This window comes from Tauraco erythrolophus, chromosome 2 (assembly GCF_009769465.1).
Source record: "Tauraco erythrolophus isolate bTauEry1 chromosome 2, bTauEry1.pri, whole genome shotgun sequence".
NCBI lineage: Eukaryota > Metazoa > Chordata > Aves > Musophagiformes > Musophagidae > Tauraco > Tauraco erythrolophus.
In genome coordinates, this window is record NC_141466.1 from 45,549,986 (window position 1) to 45,571,025 (window position 21,040).

A 21,040-nucleotide genomic window follows, 5' to 3' on the forward strand; every position below is an offset into this window, starting at 1 on the left:
TAGCACTCTAGGCAGATGATGTATTCCTAATCATGCATTCAGCTCAGTAATATCTGTGCCTTGCAGTTATTATGTGCCTGCCCTTCCTTGTGGAAAAAAAAAAAAAGCCACTCAAAAACTTCTTCTCCACATAACCATTATATTAATGTTAATAAAACATCACTTATGTAGTTAAAATCTTATAGTCTTGAATCTCTTTTTTTTTATTCAGTGCATAAAATGAGACCAACATAACTACTGTCATTGAGAAACAATGTGACATGAGTTCCTTCATGGTTCCCTTCCCAATACTTCTGAGGACAATACTTGGCTATTAGGGCTTGGTACAATGGGACCTGTGTATGCCATGTGACTCCGTCATGCTTCTTTAAGAGCCAAATGCATGTCAGGTAACGCAACAAGACTAGCTTAGGAGCACTATAATTAGCTGCTGGTATGGGTCAATAGAATATTATTGTCCATAATTCCCAAGATGAGAGAAAGCATGTATTCAGGCCATGCTGAAACATGTAGTTTACAAAGTAAATTAGTCAAGAGCCTCTCCTGAAGGCAAATCCTGCAGCAGAAAATTGATTATTACTAGTTTTACATGACTCTGCTTTCGCTGCTGAAGGATACGAGACTAGCATTTTCAATAAAGCAGTGGATAACCAAAAGTCTCTATCCAAACACAGATACCTTTTGAGTCATTACTTTTTCTACAGATGCTGGCATCAGATTGTACAATTCGGTTTTTATGTATTGAAGATAAGTAACGTGCAGGTTGTGAGTCAATGCCCCGGAGAACATCAGTGAGATGACCAAAATTAATCCCCTTTCTTCCAAAAAAGTGCAGTCAGATGGCTGATGTTAACCCACTAGTTCACATCAGGAGTGTGCTCTTAGAGTGACTATCCTGCTCAAAGTCATCTACCTTGCTTGGTTTGCAGAGTGTGCAGCCTTAGATGCACAAGCTGGTTGCCTTTCAGATGAAGTCAACTATGAAGTGACACATCAAGAGACCAACAAATGCTTCCAGCCACTAACAAGCACTCAGTACAAACAAAACTCTCCCAAAATACACTCCATAGGGGTGTAGGTAGGATCCTCTGCATCAGCTGTTTTCCTCCACAGAGCCATTTCTATTGGATCATATTGTATGCTAAAGTAGACACAGCCTTCATTAGTGCATTCAAGATTTAAGTAAAGGAAGGATCAGGTTTTATGCAAAAGATTAAGAAAATCATTCAAGATTAAAAGAACATTCGAAAGGAAATTGAATGTCCCTTTTTTGGAAAAAAAAAAATCTTGTTTATAGCAGTTAACTGAGAACTACTAGCTCACGAACTAACATTTCAAGGACAAAATTATCATCTTCAACATTTTTACACAGTTAAGTTCACCCTCACCAATATCTTTCTAGTGAAATCAATTGAGCTATGTATGTGAATACCTATTTAAATATGTTATTAGGAATCCTTCTTCTTTCAGAAATTAATCAGAGGCTGAGTTCCTGAACTAAGACCCAAAGAGAAAGATTTTTCTGATAAAGCTATAAACTGGATGTCAGAGTGATTAAGCATGTCTTTAAAAATACAAGACACTTAGCTCATTGCTTATCATAGAATTTTTTTTTAAACTTAATGGATTCTTCTTTTGCATAAATTTAATTTGGGAAAAAAAAAATAGACATTTGTGGATACTTTGAACCCTTCAGGTAAAAATTAAATTTTCAACTGACATCCAAAGTTGCATTATCTAAATAAGGACTATACAACCCAGCCTTTGTTGGCTTTGGTAGTAAATAAAAGACTGCTCTTTGGATCTGTCACCCTACCCTACCTACAGAAAAGAATTGTTACCCTAGACTACATACTGGGAACGAATCTCTGTCCCATGCTAACTGTCGAAGTGCTCAGGGAACTTGTTTGGGAGAACGGTAGTTAACAGAGGCCAGTGCAATGGCCAGGACTGTTCTCACAGTTTAACAACACAGCTGGTCAAATTTACCTATCTGGGGATGTTAAATTTGTGAGTATAAGCACAGCGACTAAATAATCACTAACTGACCCAAGACCTTCTGATTAGTAGGTCCCAGAATAGCAGTGCTCCAGACACTTTCCAGACTTTGAGCTGTTGCCATAAATGGCAACTCCTTTAGGACACTTTTTTTTTACAGTACATTTACTTGCAGAAATTCAGATTAGTTGAAGGCTTTGATCTTCAGCAGAAAGTAATTGACCCTGAAAAATCATTGGAATTATAATCCTGAGCAGTTAATTCCCAGAGTTTACATTCTGCAATATCCCCCCCAGAAATGTCAGCATATGTACATAAAGTTGAATGGTCTCAAATATACAACGCAATTTCCATGTCTTTGAGCAAACACTAACCTTCTGTTCCATAAGTAATGTGTTTGTAGGGATTGCTGCAAATGCCTTGTAGCTTGTCTTGATCTTGTACTGCTAAAAGGGTAAACCGGGAAGCAAGAAGAGAAGTAAAGGAGAGTAGAAGAGGGAGAGGGAGAGAGAGAGGGAAGAGAGGGGAAAGGTACGACAGAATGAAAGATGATTCCCACTGTCTTGCAGACATGTTGAAAAAATACAATGCTTACTTACTACTTAGGAAAGCTATTTCTTAAAAAAAAAAAATCTAATGTTTCTATCAAGATTTAAAGGACTGTAACATACATCTTTTGCTTTTAGGAATGAAACAGGACAAAGTGAATTCCCTGCACCAGCTTATAACTTCTAGAGTGATTTTAACAACTTTCTGCTGACTACTGTCCTTAAATGAATATCAGCAGAAGCTGTGAGTTTTTTCCAAGTTTGCTTGTGATTTGATACGATAACACACAGCTACTTCTGCCAACATTTGCACCTCAACAACTGCTGCTGTGTGATGTGATCCTGGACCACTAAGCCAGAAAGATTTCTATGATTGGCTTTAATGAGACTGATAAGGATCCTTAAATGCTGAATTACTTGTGTGAGTGGATAGATCATTTAAGACATGTCACAGCTTTTCATCTCCTGAATAAGTAACTCTACCACCCAAACAAATATTTCAAAACAAGTGTAGGAACTTTCACACTAACCAAGCATACAAAATGCATGGGTTTGGGTACGAAAATTCTAAGATCAGCCTTAAAAATTATTCTTTTTAAACAATTTATATTTTAGACTATATTAGCTTTCCAAGTTATTTTTAACTCTTTAGAAACCATACTTTCTACATTGTCTTTGAAATTATGGAGGTTGAATTCAGTAATTTTCACATGATTTATGAGATTCTTCTATGATTACATGAGTTCAAGAGCTAGGATTCTTAATCACATGCAAGCTGAAATTTATTTTTTTAACAATTATTCCCTTTTCAGCAATCTTTTAATAAAAAATAATAAATTCACACAAAAACAGAGCTTTAAGTCATTCATTGATTTTTTTTTTCTGTGATAGTCACTCAGAAATAAAGTTACTTGTTAATCAGTTCAGGTTTTTTAAGGTACTGTTGTCTGCAACAGTGAATGCTGGTGACTATGAGATAGCAGGCTGAGTAGCATGCTGTACCTTGGGTAGTTCTTTTGTCACTTTTTTTTTTCTGTACATCTAATAAAAGTCTCAATTACAGCAGAGGAGCCAAAATTTTAATTCAGATAAGAGAAACTTATATGATCCTTGCACCTCTTGAAATATTGTAGGACACCACCTTTTAATTCTTTCTGTACCTAATATTACGTTTGCTTTCAACTTTACTTATATTCTCAGTCAGAAGTTGGAGACTGACAGACATTCAAGAAGTCAACGATCACAACAGTTGTATTGAATTAGTAGTATGAAAAAGCAGATGAATGCAAATGCTGAAACTGCAAAATGCACTTTTTTTCCTTTTTTTTTTAGGGGTCAGGATAGTAATTTATATGAGATTTAGTGATTCTAACTTGGATGTCTACAGTTTAGGTTCTTCATTCAAAACTAATGCCTTTTATAGTCACAGGCATTTCTACAGAACAATCCATCTCATCCCAAAACAGGTACCTAGAAAGGTAAAATAAAATCATCCTGTAAATACACCATATTCTCTCTATTGGCTATAAAAGAATTGCCCAAGTCATGCTTGGATATCTGCCTTTCAACAGTCAAAAGTCACGAGTTGAATCCTGCTCTTTGCAAATTTAGTCAACAACACTCTGCTATAAATATGAGTAGGTTCATATATATATTCTTATATATACAAAATCTATATACAGATAAGACATAAAATACTGCACACTGTATTAAGATGAAAGACCAAAATTCCAAGTATTAACATCAGCACATCCACAAAATGTATCCTTGTTTGCTTGTAATTGACATTCAGTCAAGAAAATTACATAATTGAACATGTAAATGAAATACGACATCTTCACTAGCCCGTGGGCTTTTATATATGATGAGATGGACATCGTATATGATGAGAATACTGTGATCACTTTGAAGTTAGTTGAACTGTTTATGAACTGAACAATAAAATGTAAAGGTTTCTATACTGCTTTAATGTGCTTTATCGCTTCCAGATACTGTAGAGCCTGTGAGTAATGTGCTATTTTCACCGTGTCTGAGATGAGTGGGAAGTCTTTAATTCAGTTTCTTGTCTATATGAATATGTTTCTTGACACGTGAGTCTGGGTTGCTTAAAATTATTCTTCAATGCCTAAATACATTTCATAATCTGGTTCATAGGAATCTGCCATTATTTTTAAAGTCATAGACAGTTAGGTCTGCTGGCCTGCACCATGGTACAGCCAGAAGCAAACCAACTCCAATATCAAAGCTCAGGTAAATATCAGCCTGGGGAGTTTTGGGGAAATTATCCTACTTTTCTTGCTCAAATGATCACCTTGGGGACAAACAGGGCACTGCAAAGTGTGCTAGACATATACCTATAAAGGCTTAAAGTCAGCAACTAACCATGGTAGCATAGAGCTTCTCGTGAGAAATCTTTCCTGATTTGTGGTAAGTTGTGCAGCTGTGCTGCACTCTGTGTTGCTGCAGTTAGTTTATTTCCCAGCTGTTTGGGGTAGATCTACATGTATTCCTGTACTACAGTCAAATAGGAAAAATCAAAGGATATGTAGGAATGATATCCCATGAAATCACTGCAAAGAGTTTTCAAACAACAGCCAGAAGCTTTTATTCTATTCTGTTCCTGCAGAATCCGCAATTTTATCTGGCTCTGTTTCATCCCACTGTTCATTTTGCTGTGTTAGGTCCATGAGGACACTATTGAAGTGTCTGCAAAGTCCAGGGAGAGGATTTTTATTTCCTGTGGTCACCGACCGTTCACACTGATCTGTGGATTTATGTTTATATTCACTTTGTAAACAGTTATATTTTTAAATCTTTGGCAAACATAAAGCATGGGAAATCATGTGCGTTCATATATACAAATGCAAACAGTTAAATAAGTTCAGAGGTTATTCCTTGATTTGTGTGAATTGGTGCATACATCAACATAGACGTATAAAAACTCTCCATTAAAGAATCCTTTTTGCATAATTGCTTTGATATGCTAATGAAATGGTTTGATGTGACTACTGAAAAGTACATCCAATGTCAACATTCTGTTTTAATTGGTATTGGTTTAATACATGTCTTAACCTTGCTTCACCCACTGTTGAAGCAAAACTAAAGTTTCAAAATTACACACGCCAAACTCAAGCACTTCCAGATGCTGTGCTTTTCCCTTGATATTCACTTAGCACATTCATACATGCAAAAATCTTGTCATGCATCAAGAGTCATCAGATGGACTAACCCGCTTTTTGTCTAGTTCTAAAGTTGAGCTGATTGGTCCTAAAGAGATCTAAATGTTGCTTAAGATTCTAACGTTGTCTCTCCTCAATCTTTTCCTTTTTTCCTGTGGAAATATGCTGAGGTTTGAGGTTGGAGCATTATCAGTGAGCCTGGTACCATTAACATATGAGCTAAGTAGAAGTTTGTTGATCTATGCCATAAACTAAGTATAGAAATAAATGAGAGCAGGAGGAAATGTTGTTGAATGCACACTATTATTAACTGTAAATGAAGTCTCAGCCTCACATTTTAAAGCCATAAGAGACCTTTCCTGCACTGTACACCTGGCTGCATTTGATCTAGAGACTTCAGACCTTCCTCATCCCCGGTGGAGCCAGTTTTGTCTGTGTGATTAAAAATTGCACCAGACTAACGGTCCAAGTCCATTAAACTGCTGTACAATCTCCCTGTCTCAATGGGCTGGTGGGGCAGTTTCGAAAGTGCCACCATATCACACGATCAAGCAGAATTAGCAGGAAAAGGGACAGTAGGGAGGACAGAAAGGGTGTAATAACCTCTGCAAATATAAACCCAGCAGTATAAGTTCTCACAGTGCTCATGCACTGACTAGCAGAAACTTCAACTTCTTTGTAGCCTGCAAGCTCAGTCATGCCTTCCAGTTTTGTCTCAGGGGCTTTTTTCTTGGAATTTCTACAATTTCATTTCTCTTTTTGTTTCATTAAGTAATACTGACAGGCTGTAGTGACACTGTACAGCTGTGCTTGGCACAATGGTTTCTCTTGGGTCATTGAGTTTTTAAAAGAACCATTCATGACAATTGCCACTTTGTGCTGATTTAAACCTCTCATTTTCAATTAACATTTTCCAAGCAGTTCAAGTCACCCTTGCCACAGCCAAGTTGTTAGGAATACATCTGACACAACTTGGTCTGGTAGACCAAGCTGAAATTTTGGGCTGTGAACAAATAAATCAATAAACTACAATAGCCTTTTGGTGACAGGCAGAGCTCAGATATCAGCAAGAGGAGGCACAAAGGAAGCACAGAGCACAGAGGTAAGATAAAAGAGGCTGGAAAGCCTTCTGCAGCTCTGATGTCTTCTGCCACCAGCTCTTCCTATTTGTAGATCAGTTCCTTTTGTTCTCACCTACCTGCCGCACGTTTTTTGATCAGCTTCCTTCCCTTCCCTTTCCCGTTCTTGAGATTTATCTTTAGGTTTAAAGTGTGACTGGTTCCCAAGCCCTCCTGCTGCAATAGCCATCGTTGCTTATTCTCACTCTGCTGGGACTCCCCTGCCTTTGGGTGGATGACAAACAGCAGGAGTGTGGCTCATCCGTCGAGTGTGAGACTTTCATATTCACAGTAGCTCATGTTGTAGGAAGCTTGACTGTTTTTTCCCCCTTATCTTCTGTCTAGCAGAGCAAAATCAGAGAAGTACCAAAGAAAAGGAAGAAGCAGGAGATGTCCTCATCTTCCCTTTGTCTCTCTTGGTCCCAAAGTGTCTGCTCAGGCTGAGTTCAGCCGTGCCTCTGGGCTGGTCCCCGAGCAGCTGGGGTGAGTACAGCTGCCCCAGGGAGCGGGGAGGACAGGCGGGATGGGGCACTTGGGAGTCGGTTGTCACTGAAACAGCCAGTTCACATCAATCAGGTTAAGCTGCTTCTAGCTCAGCCCTGCACCTAGGATTACCATACTTTTATTACTTTCAGTGGGAATACATGTGGATTTACATTAGCATAGGGTGTATAGAACACATTTTATAGTTTATTTTTGACACACCAGGTTTTAGGTGGGCTACAAAAGTAAGTGCACCAAATTTGTATCGGAGCCACTGGACACAAATTCATTTTCAGTAGTATCTCCTCCCGCTAATGAATAAAATATTTTATTTTTATACTAAAGGATTCCTACAGCATCTTTCCCCCTAATACAGAACATATTTCTAGCAATTCGATATGGTAGGATTTAGTCTTCACTATCTTCACTATTAAAACAGTTCACTATCAATACAAACAGTTCCTTCTTAAACATTTTTTCCACAGCTCATTTATTGTGCAACGTGAATGTGATCTTTCCTACAGGGACAAAGAACTGTTAGAAAATAAGCATGCACCAAGAGTACCTTGGGTTTGATGTTTTCATGGTCGAGAGGCAGGGAAAAAGACTGTGGTGAAGTCAGCTCTCTGGGTCTTGATGGCAGTGTGCCTGGTGACTTGTCTGAGACAGTAGATCTGCAGCTTAACACTGGTGAGGTGGAAGATTGCTCAGGTCTTGGAGAGGAGGAATTAGACCTATAATTTGTGTGCACCAATGAAGAACTAAACTGCAGTGGATGGGAATTAATACGACCAGTTTGTGGAATCGGTGGAGTAGAATGAGGCCGTGAGAGAGACCACTGCTTTGAGACACTTGAAGGGGTGAGAAAGGAGGCGCTCATCTCCTGAACAGATGTTTGGGGTGAATCTGATTTAGATGTAGAAGCTGAATGCAAAAGACTTGGGGAAGGAGATGAGTGCTTTTCTAGGGTGGGGGAGAAGACGCCACTAAGACTGGTAGAAGAACGCAAAGGATATGACTGGCAGGTAAAGATGGGTGAGTAAGTGTGTACTCGCTGAGACTTCTGAGGTGCCCGGGACCTGGAGACAGGATACCGCAGCCCTTCTGGAGAATGAGAGGGAGGGCGTGCAAGAGAAGTAGGTGCTGGAGCACAAGGAGGAGGCAACATAGACTGCGAAGCTGGAGAGGCAACTGATTTTCTACGGGAGGAGACAGGGGATGACAAAGGACTTTGGGAGTCTGGAGAAAATGTTCCAACTGGAAAGTACTTTTTCGGAGAAAGTGATCTCATTTGAGGGGTGGGATGAGGCTTGGAGGGTAAAGGCAGATGCTGAGCCCATCCTGAAAGCGAATATTCCTCTCTGCTGGGAGAATCTGGCCTTACAGGAGGGCTTGAAACAGATTTCCTGGGGGTTGGGGGAGTTGCTTTGGACTTTTGATCTATTGCGAGTGTTGAGGAACCAAGGGAGCTAGGAGAAAACGTGGGACAAGACGCAGGGGAAAGCGGTCTACGCTGAGAAGAGCCTGATCTCAAAATAGCAGTTAAGAGGGTCAGTCTGGTTGGCAGAGGGGATCTGACTTCTGACTTTGCTAAATTTCCTCTAGATGACATTTGTGTGCAAGGCTCATTTGTACTACATATGGGTGAAGAGGAGCCACAAAGAGAGGGTGGAGACAAAGGTTTAGGACTAGGAGATAATGAATGTGTTACTATATGTACAGGGACAGGAGATAAAGCATTCAATCTTTTCAAAGAACTGGGGGATAAAGGCTGAGCTGAAGATCCTTGAATTTCAGCTGAACGTGGAGGATCAGGGGAAAGACTCAGGCTCTTTGCTGGAACGGAGGATGTGATAAAGTCTCCCATTTTGCAAACACAGCCAGAGGCATGGAGGATTGGTGTTTGTAGGTTATCATACAATCGAGGAGCGGAGTAGAACAACTGCTTGATGCAGAAGAGGATATTTTAGACATGGAGAGGGGTGAACTATGAGAGGCAGACTGAAAGTGGAGAGATGAATCTTGCTTAGAAAACCCAGTTGCTGACTGCCAGTTGTTATGGGAGTCTTCCAGCGAAGAGGCTTGATTCAGGTTAACCATGGCACCACACACAACTTTCTGATTAGTTGGAGAAATTAAGTGGAGAGCAGGTGGTTTAGAGGAAAGGATGATCAGAGGTGGAAAGAGTAGAAATTAACTGGAGAAAAAAGAAAAACAGAATGTTAATCTAAGTGGAACCTGTGGAACTGTTAAGTACCCCACATTCAGTCCTGTGGTCATGCAAATAGTGCTTCCATTAGTCCTGCTCTGTGGGTTAAAAGCATAGGGCTGTCTTAAACTCTTGAGATACAGCCTGATGGATACAGCTTTCATGGGGAGTGACTAAGCACAGACAGACTATGTGTTACTTTACTGTTATGAGACCTCAGTTTTGTTGACGTAAACAAGGTTCAAGGCTACTGTATTTTTCATTTTTGGTAAAACTCAAGACAGTTGTGCCATCAGTGTCCAGAATCATATGTCATTTGCGTTGTGCAAACATAACAGGAAGTGAGAAAATTGCAATGTTGTCCATCTCACTTTACCAGTTCAGTGGAAAGTAGCCTCTCTATAAATGAGATTCAAGTCAAGTACTCATTTTCTCATTCAGTAAACACGTTCTGCAGCATTGTGATATCAGAACAAGAAATTTGCTCAGAACAACTTAAATCAGACATCCAGTTTGTTTTCACTTTTCTTGTCATTCACAGAGCAGTGAGTTTGACAGTTTGCAGAGTCCTTATCCCCTTCTCCACAGTCTTACAATACACTACTAAACAGTAATGAGCTCTTTCATGAGTGCCTTGTTTCTTAGGTCTATTCTAATTAGGATTTGTCAAAATTAATTAGAGCATACAACTATATTATCAACCTTTCTACAGATTCATGCTTCTAAAGAAAGAATTTCTTTCAAAATCTTCCAAGTTACCACAATGCTGAAATTAAAAACTGAGGTACACACAATATGAATAAAACATATCAGTATGAAATAGTGAGCTAAGTCAACTGTAAAACCAAAAGGCTACAAATTATCATCTAACTTTTGACTGAGCAATTTGAAAGGAGCGAAATTGACTCAAATTCTTACAAACTTCATATAAATATAAGAACACCTATTTATCTATTGTCTGACACCCTGAAAATATTATGCAACTCTATAAAAGACAATTATAGCAACCAGTTTCTGCTTACACAATTTGTTGATGGCTTTGGCTCAGATTATCAATTCTATATTTTTAATATATATCTTTCCCATAAGAGATGAAGAATTATTATTATTATTGCTACTATTATTATTCTTATTATTCTATAATACAATATTGATACATCACACAACAAAAAGAAGTACAAACCATATAACTTTCAAGTCAGAGCATGTGCTGGAAGAAGCTGTGACAGGAGAGCAAGACTTACAGGCTTTAAAAGGCTAAACTGTACCTGAAATGGTAAACATGGGCTAAATATGTGCAGCAGAACCCTATTAGCCCGTATAACTTAAAACAAGGTAGTTCTTCTGGTTCGGTCATACCAAACAAATAGCAAGCCTTGTAAACTGAAGATACTTTCTGTGTCAGAAAAGACAAGGCAATACCTTGATTTATAGAAATAAACACCAACCAACAGAATGCTTTTACAACCACACTAACTTCTCCTTATTTTATATGTATGTTAAGGTGTCTCACTTCAAAGTGGAAAGCAATGGAAATATACAGTGCAAATATTAGAATCTAGAAACAAATGTCCATGATACAATTGTACCATGTATTCTATTGGATTAAGAAATTATGACTCTCATTGAAAAAGCTGCTAATTAAGAAGAAGAAAATGTACTGGAAATTGAGACTAATTTACCAAATTTAAACATTAAGAAAAATTGTTTTTAATACATCATGAAAAAGAAATTATTTAACAAGTTAAAAAGTAGCATGATAATATGTCCGATAATGTGGAGCAGCCTGTTTAATTTAATAAGAGTTCTGGAAGTTGATCGACTACTAAAACAAACTAGGGAATTAAATCTCTATATTTCAAATAAAAGAGATAATTTTCCCATACAAAAACACAGATTAAAAGAAAATGAGGAATGAATATGGAACTCCATAATGAAAGAGCAGGATGTGCAATGACTTCTAATTAGTTAAAACTTAATAAGAAAGATTTCTAAGCAACTAGGAAAATGTTCATAGTAGCAGATGATAAACGTGCTCCTGCAAGTATGATAAAGACATTTTGCTGTAGTGTTCTTCCAGTTGGAACACCATTGGACATTTACGTGCTGAGCTAATTGAGCCATTATTCAAGTCTTCTGAAAAGATTTTGCCATTGTAATACAGTGTTAACTACATCTATAAATTATCACCCTCTTATTTACAGGACCAGAGAATCAAATCAAGTTGGTTCAAAGTGACTACTCCAGGTCACCTAGTCCAGACTCCTACTCAAAACAGGGCTCTCATCAGCACCAGGGTGTCAGGTCAGCTGTGTCTGTGTCTCACCAAGTCTCTAAAGCCACTCATCAAGGTGGCTCCAAGCACCCCAGGCAGCCTGTGTCAGTGCTGCACCACCTCCCAGTGAGGAAGCTGCTTTTGATGACCAGCTGGGACCTCCCGTGCTTCAATTTGTGGACATTGCTGTCTCACCTGCCACTGCAGAGAGGAGTTTGGCTCTGTCATCTCTGTAACTGCCCTTCAAGTAGTTGTGGGCTGTTCCTACGTACCTCCTTGGCTGCCTCCTGGTGAGAGTTAACAAAGCCAGCTACTTCAGGCTCAGCTCACATGTGTCCTGGTCATCTTGATAGCTTTGTGCTGGACCTCCATTCTCTTCTTCGCATCTTTCTTGAATTTGGGGGTGAGGGATCACCAAACTGAGCATGGTTTTACAAGCGCAGCCTCACCAGTGCCAGTAGATGAGATATAACAATTTCCACCAATTAATGAGATTTATTTTGCCTTTCTTTTCTCTGTTCAGTTTCTCTACTGGTTTAATAGACTTCTGCAGCTGTACTGGATTAGTGCAGAGGAAATGAGTGACAGAAGTAGGTTTGTGTTACTTTGTCTGTGATTCAACTACAAGCCACCTTCTCTTGTCAGCAGTACCTCAGATATACATTTCCTAAAAACATATAAAGTTGAAATAGGTGGCAAGTTTACCTTGGTATGAAAGGATCAAGGAACTTGAAAAAGATCTTGTTACCTCATAGATGATGATCCCAGAAATATCAAAGAGGTCATAATCTTAATTTTGATCCTTGTTGAAAAGACCTTCAGCACAGTTGAAATGGCAGAGCTGAGCTAGACACAAGGCAATTGATCTTTCTGGTGAGATCATATTGTTTTGGAAAGGCACAAAACGTGTGGTTACTTATACCAGCAAGGCCCCGACAATGTGCTGGTCAAAAAGGAAAAGGGAAAGAGTGTGACAAATGGAGAGCTCAAAAGCAAAAATCATATCTGAGAGAGGATGTGGTTTGATGTAGACCTGGTCCTAGAGCCAGTTAAGCATGCTTTAATCTCAGTAGAATTTGATTATAGATAGGAAAAAAAAAGAAATTTCCTACCATGGCCTGCAACCTGAAGCCAGAAAGAAACACTGGAAAACTTGACAAAATCTCTGGAGACACCACAGTAAATCAGCCTGCGAGCTGGAATCCATTAATACTGATGCCGTTCAGAACAGATCGTTTCTCCCAATAAGAAAGGTGCATTCTTCCTGGTGATGGCAACAGTTTGTAGGGACTCTTGACTGATTTGTCTGGAAAAGCCAAACCAGATGACATACACTGGACAGAGGAATGCCAAGTGACCTTGGCTAGCTAAAAAACCTTCTAGCTATTAATCCTCCACAGTGAGTCAAAAAGTTTCTCCAAGCTGAGTTAATGTCCTGGCATCCCCTCTCACCCCAAAGAGTACACTCCCAAGGGCAGGAGTCAGTCTGCCTCTCTCGCATGACTAGACTCAATTTAAGATTAAAAAAAAAAAAAAGAAAAAAGAAAAAAGAAGACACAGAAAAAAGCACAATGTATAAACAGAACACTATCACCAAAAAGTTCCAAATATGACTAACTGATTTTTTTAATTGATTTTTTTCCCCAGACTTTGAATATGGCATAGAATTTCCAGCATCACTCAGGACTTTACACCTCAAAGAACAACAGAAAACTCCATTTTTCAAAGCTTTTTTTTTTCTTTCTTTCATTTAAACAAAGTCAGAAATTAATTAAGGTACAGGAGCCCTCTGGTTCAGTTAGCGTGATCCCCTACAACACAATATTCCCAATGCTTGGTCTCGTTTTTTCCATCTCTGACAGGAAACACATAGTGTAATTATTCTTTTAAGTGAACACGTATATGTAATAACTCTTAAGTGGGACATGACACTGCTGTTATAATCCTAGAACTGACAAGGTAGTCCCTATATGGAATCCTTTGTACATGGGAAATCTACCAAGAGATAAATAATGCATCTGTTTCATCATTTCATTCATTGACCTTTGAAGGTCCCTTCCAGCCCTCACCATTCTATGATTCTATGATTCTATGATTTCATAATTTTCCTTCATTTCTGAACAGATGACACTTCACTAGATAGCAAGCCAGAAAGAGTGATGCCCAAGGAAACCCAAAGAAGAATTAGAACATCAGTGAAGGCAACTTGGTAAAAAACATCGTCTTCTTATGAAGAGATAGAGACAGCTTGAGATATTTAGAAAATGAAGGCTGAAGAATCACTTACAGTCTTGAAAAACTGTGACTTAAGAATAATGATGAGATATGCACTAACCACACGACATACTATCTCTCTTCACATTCAGGTGAATATCTAGTAAAGTTAGGCTTTAATTCCTTGTTCTGTGCATTCTGTATTTTCTTGTTTTTTACCAGGCAAATCTCTGTTTACTTGTCAAGTCATCAAAAGCTTAGGAAAGCTACAGCATACGAATTTTTCTGCACAGTCTTACAAAAAATCCACCCAATATTCATAATAGCTTTTAAAGAAACCACTCGAGTAAGCCAGGCAGAATCTGCATGCTGGACATTGCTGAAGTAAGTTTGTATTTCCCTAGGACAATTATTCTCTTACAAGCTGCTTCCCCTACATAGATTTATATATGCCTTTACACCTTACTCAGGAAAAATTCTCCCTAACTTCACTGGGAGTTTCTTGGAAGAAATGAGTATTTCATAATGTTGTAAATCACAAATCAGATCAGATTTCTTATTCACAATTTCCTCAATCAAAAATTGGTACTGAATTTGATGAAAAATTGTGTATGACAAGTATTTCAACACAAGATAAGAAATCTTATTCATTTTCAGATACAAAGTAGCCATGCTCAAATGTTTTTTAAATTATCAATAGAATGGCATTTTCAACCTATGGAAACTCTGTTGAGGTCAAAGGAAATGTCTGCATTTATTCCATGTGAGAAGGATATTGCTATTTTACTAAAGGTAGCATTTTCCACTGCATATACATCCTTGAAAATTATCAGTGCACTTTCCAAGATGAGAGATATTAACATTTCATGCAATAAATTGGATTTTGAAAATGAAACATTTCAAAGACTCTTTTTTCAATTCTCCCATTAGCAACTTAAAATATCAATAAATCAATCAATGTGCCCTATAAGATCAACATTAAACGAGCCTTTCAGTTTCATTAGTTCTTTACACCTGTGCAAAGTCGGTGCTAACTAACAATCAGAATAGCAGGGCTTTTACAGCCTCTTTGTCCAGCATAAAGGGCTGTAGCAGGTGCTAAGAAAAAAATAGGCCTGGGAAGTCTGATGCTAATAATTCGAATGATCTACAGGCTCCATTGATTTCAATGACCTTAGCCAATTTAGACTAGCTAAAATCTAACACCTTCTGATTAACTCGCTGTCATGATGAGCCACTCTTAAAGGAAAGAACAATGGATCTGCGTTACTTGCTCCATTTATACACCAGAGCCATAGGGAGAAGCAGTAAGTCAGAAGGGCTGGGACAGCTCCTTGAAGTCCAAACATTACAGGAATGGCCAACGAAAATGCTAATTATAGAACAAATTGTCCAAGTGGCTTTACAAACTGACTAAGTAGTGCACATGTCCTGAAAGCTTTAGAATGCCAAGGTTTCCAGAGTTTAAAGAGCAGATTACCTGATGTTTTTGCAGATCAGCAGTGCTGTGGGAAAGTGCAGCACCTGGAACGTGCCCATTGCCAGAGGTTTCCCTGCCCCAGTGCCAGGGGAAACGTGGGACGTGGCCAGCAGCTGAGCGCTGATGGGACCGTAGCCATTGGAAGGCCGATGGACACTGTTCGAGGCAGCAGCCACCTCATCTTCATCACCGGAGTCCGTAATCAGGATAAACTCAGCCTTAAAAAGGTCATTCTCCTGCATTTCTCCTTTGCTGGAGTTACACCCTGGGGACTGGAAAGCCGTTCGGGTGCTGTCTGTACGGACGGCGGACACACAGTCTTGTCTGGCCCTGCTCTTCAAGACCAGGTCATCAGAGACTGTATCAAACTGCAAAAGATACAAGGAAAAAGATCTCAATTACCTGCATTTTGTTTGTGTTCCTCAAAATGCGAAGTAATTTTGGCTTGCAGCAGTGGCTGGCGTTGCACTACCAAAAGGGCAGAGGGGGAATGAAGAATTTGGGCACGAGGACCTGGCAGAAACCAGCCCCCCAGGGAACTCTCCTGCTTCCAGCCCCCCTGTCAATGCTGCAGGGACTGCCTTCCTGACGACTTGCAGAGAAACAGGGGACTGAGCACAACGATAGCCCGAGCCTGGGGCTGGCACAGGAACAGAAAAGCAGGGTGCAGTCAAGCCGAATGAGCTGTCAGAGACCAGACTACGCCAGACAGGATGGGAAGACTTCCCTACTGTAGGATCCACAGGAGCGGACAATGCTCCTCAGAGGAGTCTGACAGAAAAATCTGGGACAAAACCTATACATATTAATGAAGAAACAAAGGCCTTTAAGCCAGGGGACTCTCTGAAGAGAGCAGACAAAGAATCTGAGGTCAAAGGGCTTTACTGTATATTCAAGTTTCTCAGAACAAACCATAATTGTTCTTTGTATTTTCCACAACTTCCAACTCCAGTATGTAACTTCTCAAGCACACTTTGGACGAGAGCAGGAGTAGTGCAAGCTGGGCATACAACACGCACATCACCAAACCATTCAATATTGAAACTCTTATGGTAAATCATATTTCTTTTGAAGGAAGAATCAAGTAAAAGAACAGAAAGATTATGTACTGCAAGAGGAAGTCTGCAGATGGGGCACATATTTGAATTCTTCTTGAGGAGTACAGTAATGACAAATTTCCACTGGCAGCTCCATGTGTCCCTGGAGCTCAGCTCTTTAAAAAAATGTTGGACTATAAAGGGGGACACCACCAGTCTGAGTTTGAAGGTGTTAATTTCATTATCTGATGTTTTTAAAAATATTGTTCTGGTTCTAGACATTTTAGAAAAGGGACTGACCAGGGATATGAAAGGCTCAGTACTGCATCACCTGCCAGCAAAGTTTTCTCTGCCCACAGAGAAACACAGGCAGGCAGAGGTCAGGAATACCGGATTGTGCCTTACCCAGGACACTACTTACAGCAAAACCAACATTGAGCAGCTGGAAACATAACTCAAGTTAAACAACCTACGGATAATATTCCAGTGCTTGTCTCTTCAAACTTGTCCATTCTCCACCCCGAACAACTCCTTTTGAGTCAGATAGGCCACTAAAAATGCTGGAGCATGTTCAGGTTAGAGGACTCTGAACTCCTTGAAAAGTTTGTTAACACCAAGAACTGCAGCCCCAGTAATGCCCCAGGGAAGGAGCTGTTACACAACAGCCAAATCACCATCAGCATTAATATTAATCTGAGGGTTCCAGTTTCCTCTCAAGCAACATAAAATAAAACAAGAGGTTGTTAAGTGTTGTTAGGCAGGAAAGGAATAACGAACACTGTGGGCTGGCTAAAAGCAGAAGAACCAGGAATATTGTGCTGCTGGCTTCAATGTCACAGGAAATCATGAGACAAGCTTTCAAAAACAAAATCGAGCTTTCACTCTGATGCGTTACTACACAGCTATGAAAGGGATTGGCACCTTTGCTGGAAGCCACAGCACTGGCATTTGCTGAAACCAGGATCTAGTGACCAACTCTTGCTTGATTCCCATGTGGTAACACTCCTCGCACACCATCCTTGCTCCCATGAAGATCAGGAAGGAATGCCTTCTCCTCTGCCAACAATATAGCTCTTGCATGACTGACAGAGGACAGTATTGAGATGAGCAAGGGATTCCTTCCAATATAAACACTGCCAAAGGCAAAACAGGCTTTTGAGCAGAAATCAGCCTTCTCTTGCACAATGATTCTGTATCTCTGGTAGGCTTGGTAATTAAAACGAAGCACAAGCCAAGAAACTGTTCAAGGGGAAGAGCTTCAGTTCAGCGATGCTCAGGATAAAATTTTCTGTATCTTTTGAATGAGTGGAAAGATTAACACAAACAAAAATCTACCTTATTGATAATTTCTTGATTGCTCAGATCCTTGGGTCCTCTGGAATTGTCACAAGGAACTTGGAAACATCTACCACCTCAAAATGAGTTGGAAGTCTTCCAATGGATGGTACGAATGTGAAGGTCAGTGGTTTGGTTCCAGATTCTTGAGAAGTGACCTAAAAAACACACAATAAGTTCAACTTACTCGTCCAAATGAAAATTATTTTTGTCAGAGTTTTAATAACATTAACTACTTCATCTTACACAACTTACAAGTCTATAATTAACTGCACTGGTTACTGCTTTTTTTTGACAGGTCATTGTATATTAAGTTCTTCTTTAACAAACAGAATATTGCCCTGATTATATCTACCATCATCCTATATATTCTAATGGCATGGCACAGCAGACAGGAGAAAATTTGTTCAATAATTTGTTATTCTTTCCATTTTCCATACCAGAAACAGAAAACCAGAGTCAATTAATTTCAAGGTTGTTTTTATCTTTGCTTAACTCCACTTTAGTAGAACAACAATGTAATTATGCCACTGTATCTGGACATAATATAGCCCCTAGAGTATTTAGTTAACAACTTACAACAAATTGGAAGAACCTTTTTGCTGCAAAACAAAAGCAAAATACAGTTACATTTTCTAATGTAAATGCAGCTAATTCTGAACAACATCTGGGATGAATTCTGATTCAAGGAAAGGATTTTTTCCCATTTTCTTTGGGCCATTCAGCTACATACACCAATTAATTCTGTGTCTGTCTTCATTTATCCCTCCCGACCTTGCATTCTCATTAATACAGTGTATGTAGGGCCTGAATGCATGAAAGAGAGAGACTAAGACAATTTCACCTAAATGCTCGATTTTATGACGGTGCTCTCCCATCACTTCCATTCCCTTCACAGGTGATACTGGACAGGTAAAAGAAGTCCACACCATGGCAAAACTCTCTGTTACTTTGTCAGATATCAGGGTGAGGAACTGTAAAGGCCATGGCAAGGTAAATATAAAGAACTGCACCCCAAACCGCTGAACTTGATACAATGAATTTCCCACTATTCCTTGGAGTAGAAAATACTTCTTTCTGATTCAAAATTATGGAACATATAGATATTCCCTTGGTTTATCATCTGATTTAAAGCTTATGGCAGTTAATTGTGTTTTCAATGAATGTTAAGGTGCAGAACCTTGAACTGTATTGAACCATAGAGAAAAACAGGACCATTGCTTTGATTCTTTTTTTTTTTGGGGGGGGGCTTACTTGTTTAAAGTGAAACAAATTGGAGAGCTGTGGCTCTCATTATGCTTCTTTGTAATTTGCATCCATAAATAAATAGCTATTATGGAACAGAGTAGGATTGTGGAATGCATTCACATGACTCAGTCTTCTTGTAGCTGGAACACTAAAACCGAAAGACACTGATTCCCAGTTTTTAAAAAATTCTAAGCAAATATTAGTTACTTCCAATGACAGCTGTCTTCTGGGTGGCCTGAGCAAAACAGGCAGGTTATTTATACAAATACTGCCAGCTGCTGTTTTCTTTACAATTTAGGAGAAGAACTCTTCTCTCTCAGATACACTCAGAATAATTTATGTGTTCACCTCCAATTCTGAAAGAATAAGGTGTTTTGAAATTTGAGCATGAAAAATCTGAATAAATGGCAGCCACCTCAGTTCTGAAATCAGACCTTCACATTCATAAACTCACACAGCAGGTTACATTCACTGCAGGCTTGCTGTCCAGTTAGAGTGTGTGCTGCAAGGGTGCAGTGACAAGGTGGTTTCCTACTTCCCCCCCCTCCACTTCTCACAATAGGCCAAGCAACGGAGCCTGATCAGTAGTGAAAGAGTGGCTGCTGACTGCTCTGCCATGCCAGGAGCTCTGAATCTTATTGTGTGTGAGGGAGAAACAACATAGCTTGCCCATCTCAGCAGCCCAGATACCCGAGTGTGATCATTGCTTTTCACAAGCAACCATTTTAAAATATTAGTAGCTGGCACGTTAAACACTTAGTCCTTGCTCCTGATACCATTCAGCAGAGTGACACCAGTACTCAAGGACATACTCATTAGTGAGCAGCCTTCCGTCCCTACAATGCAGCCAGGGATGTAAACTCCACCCCGCACCTTCTGTACCCGAAGGTGCTCTTCAAGAAGCAGGATCACCTGCATAGAGGCAGGAGCACCCATCATATTGGCACTGGTGATTTCTGTACAGCTGACACCGTTCCTTACAGTCTTACATAGCACCTGAGTTTCCCATGTCAGCTAACGACGCCCTTTCTTTCCCGCAGGTCTATGGCTGGGCTTTCATCTTCTCTCTCTAACCAGGAAACGCAGTCGACTTTACTAACACTTTCATCCTCTACCTCACCCCTCATCATACTCTTGTTTGACACTTGACATAAGAGTTTTTTTGTATCAGTAAGTATTCTTGTGTCAGGGCACAGAATATTCCTTACAAAAGAAAAGGAAGAGAGAAAGAAAAAGTGTGCAAATAACAAACCCTCACACAAACAGACTAAGAGAAAATCCCAATCAAATGTGCTAGCATTGCTAAACTCCCCGTACTTTTCTGCATATTTGTAATGAGGAAATTCAAGCAAAAAGCCAAATTATGAAGCTCCAGATCATTGCATAATAATGGGGAGATCTTGCCAGCATCTAATTCTGTACTGTGTCTTACCCTGCACTGCCAATTTTATGCTTTGGTGGAAAAAAATAAAGAATAGAAAGAAAACCTTGCTGTATTTGGCCTAAACATGTTGTGGAATAACCATCAAAATTCCTTGCAAATTAAAACTAAGATTGGAAACATATAAAAATATGTGCGAGCTAGAATATTTTTTCAAGTGGAAGATGCTATCAAAGCATGGTATGTCATATTCCCCTAGTGTGTTTTATTTTTCCTGCAGTTTAGAAAGTATAACCAGCAAACAGAATTACTGCATTTCAGAAAGTTTTAAGTTGTCAGATACTGCGTGAGCCAGCATGAAGGAATGTGCTCCACTTAGGTTCCCTCATAGTGGGTGGAAAACAGGACCTTCTAGCAAGTAAAACTGGTCATGCAATCTAGGATGCATCACAGAAACCTAGACAACGAGCAAACAATGCTCAACCAGGATTTTTACACCTGTTTCATATACTCATCTCATTTACTGTATCTCTCT

General features: G+C 39.4%; 1 protein-coding gene across 1 annotated transcript in view; it reads right to left on the bottom strand.

Moving 5' to 3' along the window:
- MLIP (muscular LMNA interacting protein) overlaps window positions 1–20,063 on the bottom strand; it is a 49,376-nt gene extending 29,313 nt beyond the window's left edge. The window contains 9 exon segments of the mRNA XM_086625326.1: window positions 2,373–2,444; window positions 7,892–9,265; window positions 9,268–9,492; window positions 9,494–9,523; window positions 15,505–15,569; window positions 15,572–15,872; window positions 17,877–17,914; window positions 17,917–18,034; window positions 19,998–20,063. Coding sequence (XP_086481452.1) covers window positions 2,373–2,444; window positions 7,892–9,265; window positions 9,268–9,492; window positions 9,494–9,523; window positions 15,505–15,569; window positions 15,572–15,872; window positions 17,877–17,914; window positions 17,917–18,034; window positions 19,998–20,063 — 2,289 coding nt within the window.
- Window positions 20,064–21,040: the final 977 nt, after the last annotated feature.